The following is an 8,206-nucleotide window of genomic DNA, read 5'->3' as shown; positions in this document are numbered from 1 at the left end:
AACAAAGAATTAAAACTGTAGTTTCTTTTCTACGTTATAACAAATTGCTGTCTTGCATCTCACATAAATACTTACGATTTGACAAATATCTTAACCAAGTTCGACATAGACTGAATTGTTTCTCACCTAAAATATTTTGGTAGCTAATGCTTAATATTAGCAAAATCCATCAGGAAAGAATTCCATGTGCAAATTTTTCTACGAAATGCTCAGTTCATACGAAAGTTTACAAATACTAAGAGGAAAAAAGAAAAGAAAAAAAAAAAAAAAGCTGCGACTTGACCTTTTTAATGTTGCTAAATTTTTCAACCAAATGCAGGCATATTCCGAACAAACATTTATTAACCTAAAACTATAATGATTGATTTCTTTAAATTGTATTATATGATACACTATGTTAACAAATATGCAAATAAATAAACATATCACATATCTTAGGGAATGGACCTACAAATTAAATGGTAGAAATCAAATTGGAGAAGCAACATATATATAGGATACTTGTTTTAGCTGGGTAGCGGTGTATCACAGAATAGGGATTTTGACAAATGTTATCCGAGCCGTAGGTTCTGGGAGCAGAGAGATATGGTAAAAAAGAGAGAGCCAAAATAACCAAATAAAAAGAAACAAAAGCATACTGACTTTATATATGATGATAAGAGTACAAAAAAGTGCAAAAGAATAGTTGAATACGCATTTATATTGAAATATAAAATACATTTTTAGCCACTTGTTGGACATATTATATATAGGACTTTTCTTTCACACTACTGCTGGTAATGGTATGATAGTCTGTTCCCGATATCTCTTGTTTTTATTTATTTTTTCAGTATTCACTTCTGCTTCCATTTTCTTCTCTCCACAACCTTACCTCTTTCACTGCAAACTCTGATAGAACTCTTAGTCTACTCACTCTTCTCTTTTATCTTTCCCATCCCTCTGCATCTTCCCACTTCCAGTTTTTTTTTTCAGTTATTTCTCTCTCTTCTTCTCTTTACCCTTAAATACTTCTCTCTCTCTCTCTCTCTCTGAAGAAAGAGAGTGAACAAAGCCATGGAAATTGACCAGTTAACGTCATCTACTGCAACAGAAGATCAGATGGAGATGATAATGATGATGGACAAGCTCCCCGATTTCTTCGGTGCTTATAACGATGTTGCTCATGATTTAGCTCCAACAACTGAGTTTCCAGGTGCAAGTACTACTAGTACTACTGCTGTTAGTGCTATCCCACATTTTATGAGTAGCCCACATATTGCTAGCTCGCCTAGCTTTATGTCCTTGCCATCTAGTGTTCCATTCACTAATAATAACACCCCGATGCAAGATGAATCTACTCCACCATTTACATCCAATCTTGCCGCTGCAGAAAGATGGAGAGATATGGGAGAGTTCCCAGGTGCAAATGCTTATTCTACACCATCTCAGAAGAGGAATTCAATGGCTGCAATGAGAGAGATGATATTTCGAATCGCGGCAATGCAACCGATCCACATAGACCCAGAATCAGTGAAGCCACCAAAGCGTAGAAATGTAAAGATATCAAAAGATCCTCAGAGTGTAGCTGCACGGCATAGAAGGGAAAGGATAAGTGAAAGAATAAGGATACTTCAAAGACTAGTTCCTGGTGGTACTAAAATGGACACTGCATCTATGTTAGATGAAGCAATTCATTACGTTAAGTTCTTGAAAACACAAGTGCAGTCATTAGAGAGAGCTCAAGCCAGCAGGCCATCGACATCATCATCATCAACTGGAATAGGATTCCCTATTGCAATGTCTAGTGGAAGTTACTTTCCAATGGGAAAAGCATATCAGCAGCAGCAGAATGCTCATCATCATCGTCATCAAAATGTTCAACACTATGGGGATGCTTAACAAATTAGGTCGATTTAGAGTAAGTGCATAATGTAAAAAGTTATCAAGAAATTGCCTATTGTTTGTTTGCTCTTCAATTTTCAAAATCTTTTTAGCTAGGCTGCCCTGTAATCCATGTTTCATTGCTGCTAATAATTACAAATCGACGAACAGAAAAGACCAACTGTTCAAAGTTTGTAGGTGAATATTTTATATCAATTATTATTATGTATAATGTTTTTCTTCTTTCCTATAATTATTTGAGAAATCTTTGTATGACGTAAATGAGCTAAAAATGGTTGGGAGGAGCCACCTGTTTGATGATTTCATGGCAATCAAAATCGCGTAATTCTAACAACAGAAAATGAAGAATCTGACAATATTATATTGAAGTTCTTATAATATTAGAAGTGCACTGTATTATTGAACATAAATAAAGTCATCTATATAATATTACTTTATATATAAAGGAGAAGACCAAAGAAATATATAAAGGAGGTTGTTATTTGAGACACTGCATTTTTCTTTTGGTTTAGAAAAAAAGGGCCCATTCTCTTATGAATTTCTTAAGATAATATATATATGTTCGATAAACAAGATATTATTAGTGTTTAAGTGTAAGTAAAAATATTTTCATAAAAAAGAAGTGTAAATAAAAATACAGATTTTTTTATATAAATAATCAAACTATATTAAACGTAAATTTAACCCAACTTAATACCTTGTTATCATATTATTATGTACCTCAAGACGATATGAAATATTATCACACATATAAGGTTTTGGAGTGAGGTTGATAATTAATGATAATCAAGAGCTATTTATTATATGTAGCAATTAGCTGATTTTATTTATTAGCCCATCCCGAATATCATATCAATTTTATGTTCACTGAAATTTTTATTATCAAAGGTACGTGACATTGCTTGGCCGTGATGAATTGTTTTCTTCTTTAGCATATAATGTATTTGATCAACTTGTTTTCTTAATTACCAACCAAATATATGTTATAAATTTCAAATCCGTATTGACAATGAAAGGAAAACATAAAATAAAAGAAATACTTAACTGCATGTTACTTAAAAAATTTAATTTTTCTAGGACTTAATTTGTTGATTAATTTTTTTTTTTTTTGTTGTTGCAGGTTAAACATGAAAACAAATGATACATGGGTGTGGAGTTGCAAGAAGATAAATACCATTGATCTTCTCACTGGAATTTACTTAATAACAATGACCAGTGTGTTTTTCTTTATCAATTTCTGTGTTTTTTTTTCCCAATTTATTATTTACCAATTAGCGAAATGGTTTGCCCTTATTCCTTTTTTCCTTTTAATAGGGAAGTTGGCAGAAAAAGATTTGCAAGAAGAGGAGTACAGGAATGGCACATATGTATAGTGTATAAATGTTTCATTCATTGGTTAAGCTAAAGTTATTTTCTTAAGTTTTATTTAATAATTAATTAAATTCATTTTATGACATTCATGTTTTAATACACTAGCCACTAGGGGAGGCAAGTCTTCATAAATTAAAGGGAAAAGAAGAAAGAAAAAAAGAAAAAAAGGAGTTTTGGGCTTTGCTAGCTGCGCATATGACCGTGAGAACCCAGATAAGAATTTTAAAGAAAAAAGAATATGATGATAATAAATGATAGTGGATTGACAGGGTGTGCAAATTTTATTTGTACGTCTGCCGAGAAACTATCTAGAAATGGTTCTTTACTGGTAGACCCATTCGGTTCCTTTTGGTAGGTACATTAGAATTTTTATGTTTTTCTTGGTCAATTTGGGCAGGGTCGACATTTGTCTCATGAAATCAACTATTCATCCTTGGGATAACACTCGTATTATCTCAATTCAATATTTTGATTATGTCATGTTTAACCCACTTGCAAATTGCTATTCATTTTTACTTAGACCCACTGTGCTCCCATACTTTTCATCTATTGAATTATTAATTTATATTTGGGTTAAAAATATTAAACAATAGTAAAACTAATAGCAGTTCTCAATTCAGTGTACTTTTTTTTTTTTTTTCTCTAAATCATAAGAGGATGCTCCTGTCTGGTACGGGAAAATATGAGGTTGGCTGAAAATTTGTGATTAGGGATTTGTGAATATGAATTCTAATTGTCTAGTCAAAGAAAGATTGCGAGTATTGAATCTATTGTTTGTTATATATATATATATATATATTTGATTAAATTATATATTGCAGTCTATCAACTAATATAAATACAATTAATAATGGCTATATATGTGTTATTATATAATTGGTTTTTATATTGATACTTATTTAATATGTATTCTATTTATTCCATCATCCTGAAAAGATAAGTATTTAATTATTAAATTAATGTGAATCAATAGGTATATAATTTTTAAATAATATATAAATTTTTATTTAATAATAATTAATTATTTAAATTTATTAATTATATTACTGATAAATTTATTAAAATAATACTCTTCACGTCCCGTATTAAATGACTTGTCAGTTTTATATGTATGCTTTGATAAATTTATAAACTCAAATTAGTATTAGATTTTATCATTTTATTTTCACCTGTTCATAAATGGAGAATTTATAATGAAGCTATCATATATAAATTTCTAAAAGGGTAAACATTTATTCATTAAAATCTGATACATAAGTAATTAAATTATTTTTTCAATTTAAAAGGTAATCAATGATAATTAAAATATAGCAATAACTAATAAAAAAAGAAAAGAAAAGCAATCGGTGTTTAGATTCACCTAAGTTCTTATTAAATGACGGCAGATTTAAGCTAAAAAACTAAAATGAAAATACGGATCATATACCCCTTAACAAGTGTGAGGATAATTTTATTGATTTATAATTCCATGAATAAACATAAATTCAAATGAATAGCAAATAACTGAGTCAGGTGCACCGTCTCGGACAATGGAAAAACCTTAACACAGGCAGAGGAGAAGAAAAAGGAAAAGTAAAAGGGTATAGAAAGATTAGAATAGAAGAATGAGAAATCCACGTGAATCTCTGACAAAGCGGTGGCTTCTTTTTTTTTTTTTTTTAATTTTCCATTTTGCAAATGTGGCAAAGGGTGATGACGTCCTTGTCCTGCCAGCATGTTAACACGTGAAACTCAATCTGCTGGGTCAACGCTTTTGTCTCTTTCCCTTACGTGTCGCTCCACCTCATCTTTTCCTCCCCGCCCTTTTCTTTATTCAATTCACCTATTTACCCTCCCTATTCTTTTCCTTTTTTACCTGATTGTCCCTTCTCTAATTTTTAGCTCCTTCCTTATAGGATGATGCATCTCCTCGATTTCCTTCTATTTTCTTTTTCAGAAAAAGGAACATTTATTGAAGGAATAATTCGTTGCACTTACTACACTATATGTTCTTTTAATAAGACTTGCCACTGTATATATGCTAATCTCATATAATATTAATTTAAAACATAGAAATATTACTACAAAATTATAGTTAATTCCCGCTTTCAATTCCGTTATAGAAAGACAAAAGTGATTATTAACCTTTTGAATTTATTAATTTATTATTTAAATTTTTAAATATTTATTTTTTATTATTTTAATTGAGAATTTTTAATTTCTAAAAAAATAAAATTTAATAAAATTAAATTAAATTAAGACATCTAGTAAAATAAAATTTTAAATTTTAAAAATTAAGCGATATATAATCTTCAAATGGTCATACATATATATACAGACGTTTTATTTTCCTCTTTAGAATGAAAAGAAAAATACCTTTTTTTTTTCTTTGCGAGTTGGTTTTTAGTCTAATCAGATTCTCCAAGGATATAAAAGTAAAAAAATTGAGTTGTTGTATATTCTAGAGCTGCAAAACATTTCAATTTAACCAAAAAAAATTCATATTAATAAAATTTAAATTTAATTATCTATTTCTAAAATAATTTCACTTTTCACTGGACTAAGTCGCTAATTTAGCGAAAAGAAAATCTTAAATGTTTAAAAGTGTACAAAGTTATCATCACGATTGTTATTATGAAATTCTAATTATTATTTAGATAATTTAATTTGTAAAAAGAATAATTGCATTAAGATTGTCTAAATTTTTATATAATTTAGTTATACATTTATTTTTATGTGTTTGATATTAATAAGTATTTCATTTATGGCTTTAGCTCATTAAATTTATTAAATTGGTTATATAACTAAACTAAATACTATTACATTTGACTATATAAATAAACTCTAATGTATGAGATGATGTTTTACTATGATGAAATTATCCTTAATTTAAGATAATCTTTCACCCTCTTTTTATTTATTTCTTTTCTTTTTTATCTATTCAACTGTAAGTTAAATTTTAAAAAGCTTTTCTAATTATTACATATTACAACGAACACAAAATTCATTGCTTATTTATAAACGAAAGAATTTTGTAGAATTTGTTCCAAACACAAGATAAAATTAATTAAAAATCAGAAATAGATAAAACATGAAGTAATTTGCAAAGGAATATAAAATACCGAAAAGATTATGAAGCTGATTGTGGTTCCCAGTTTGTTTGAGCTCTAAGTTTGAGTCTTGTTAGTGTATTCCATATTGTTAAAATAGTTAAAAATAAATTTAACTAAATAAACCCAAAAATAACTTATAAATGATAATAGTCAACTATTCAACTTCTGGGCATTTTGAGTTACGATGGAAATAAACTCAATTGGACTCCAATGACTTATGATATATTCAATTGAAATTTATTGAAGATTTATTTTGTTAGAGAAAGAAATATGAAAAATAAAGAATAATAGTATAATAAAATTGAAAGAAATATTTTAGTATTAATTAATATAAATTTTTATTTAGTTAAATTAACTTTTACTTCGTTCAAAACATATCAACTTTAAATTTATAAATAAATTTTATAAATTTTAACCAAATAGAATGCTACTTGTTATTTTCTTTTCTCTTTTCGAAAGAATATGAGTGAGTTGAGGACACAATGATACTTACATTTCCGCCTCTTCATTTATATTAGTTAAATAAATCAGAAAATAAATAATAAATAATAGAAAAAGGCTGTCGATATTTATGGAATGGAAGGTGGAATTTGGTTAAAGTTTGATAAAAGAAAAAAAAAGAAAAAAAGGTACATATTAGAGGGGATGAGGAGCCAAGATAATGTGCCTGATAAAGCCAAAACCGAGTTGTCATTGTTCTCTCCTATGGCTGCTCTGCTTGCCACATATAAACTTTATTTTCAACGACCCCTTTCTCCATGGTTCTCGTGCTGCACCATGTGCTTGTGCTGAATGAGTTCTTTGAAACTCGCTCCAGCATTCCGATTGGAAATTGATCATAAACCGGAGATTTAAATTAAGAGGTTACAATTTCGGAACAGCACTTAGTTACGCACTGTGAATGTGATCTCCTCCATCGCGTTATTGTTTTGTTTTGAGTTTGTCAACAAATACTAAAGGGCTAAAAAGCCGCTAATACGACCTCTGGGCCTGGGCTCAGGAGCTTCATACATCGATGATGATCTATTCAACTGTGTTTTTTAGAATGTCAATCCATCCTCATTATTCTACTCTAAACCAACGTATAAACTTGGTTTAAATACCAAATCGTCTCTAAACTCATTTGCCAGAAAAAGTAATACAATTATAAAAAAATATTTATAAAATACTAGTGTGCTTATATATACAACGAACCTGGTTTTATAGAGAATAGAAATTACAAAGACAGATGGTATATAATGCCAATGTAAATTTTTGCTTTTTGAAAAATAACAAGGAGAGAGAGAGAGAGAGAGAGAGAGAGAGAGAGAGAGGGAGAAAATAATATGTAAAAGAGGGTTGATTCAGTGTTTGAAGAAAGAGAAAGAGAGAGGATAAGGTTGGTTTGAGGCAAGGCATGTCGTTGCCTCCCGATATAAGATCGAAGCAGAAGAATGTTTATGTCTCAAGCATCATGCATGCATGCCTCACCAAAACCCATCTAACTTTCTTTATAAAAATCCAATTCCCATTACGTTCAATCTAGGAGATACAAAACAATTATTATAACCTAAACATTTTATGATAATAATAATAATAATAATAATATAAGAAAAAGAGAGGAGAAATATACATATGTAGTGTGTATATATATATGATGGTCAAAGAAGCTATCAGAGAACCCATGTGAAGCTTCCCATAAAGGTCCCAACATCCAAATATTGAGGGATTCCTGGTGTAAAGATGAGTTGCTTCCTTGTCCTGCGAACTAAGGGCAAACACCTCTCACTGCAACATATGTGCGCTGTATTTTCTCAGACACACATTTAATACCCTACAAAATATCATATGGGGCAATACTTATTACTATCAGTACCAGCCCT

General features: G+C 29.6%; 1 protein-coding gene across 1 annotated transcript; it reads left to right on the top strand.

Moving 5' to 3' along the window:
* Window positions 1-766: 766 nt before the first annotated feature.
* LOC8278855 (transcription factor HEC2) lies at window positions 767-2,105 on the top strand. Its single transcript, XM_002510156.4, has one exon. It carries the CDS (start codon window positions 1,054-1,056, stop codon window positions 1,876-1,878), a length of 825 nt encoding a protein of 274 aa, XP_002510202.1. The 5' UTR covers window positions 767-1,053; the 3' UTR covers window positions 1,879-2,105.
* The last annotated feature ends 6,101 nt before the right edge of the window (window positions 2,106-8,206 follow it).

Source organism: Ricinus communis, chromosome 2, assembly GCF_019578655.1.
Source record: "Ricinus communis isolate WT05 ecotype wild-type chromosome 2, ASM1957865v1, whole genome shotgun sequence".
NCBI classification, from domain to species: domain Eukaryota; kingdom Viridiplantae; phylum Streptophyta; class Magnoliopsida; order Malpighiales; family Euphorbiaceae; genus Ricinus; species Ricinus communis.
This window is presented reverse-complemented; position numbering and strand designations above follow the sequence as displayed.

Bases quoted from the DNA above. Each gene is read 5' to 3' on its own strand.
- LOC8278855 (XM_002510156.4), top strand. From the start codon at position 1,054: ATGGAAATTGACCAGTTAACGTCATCTACTGCAACAGAAGATCAGATG.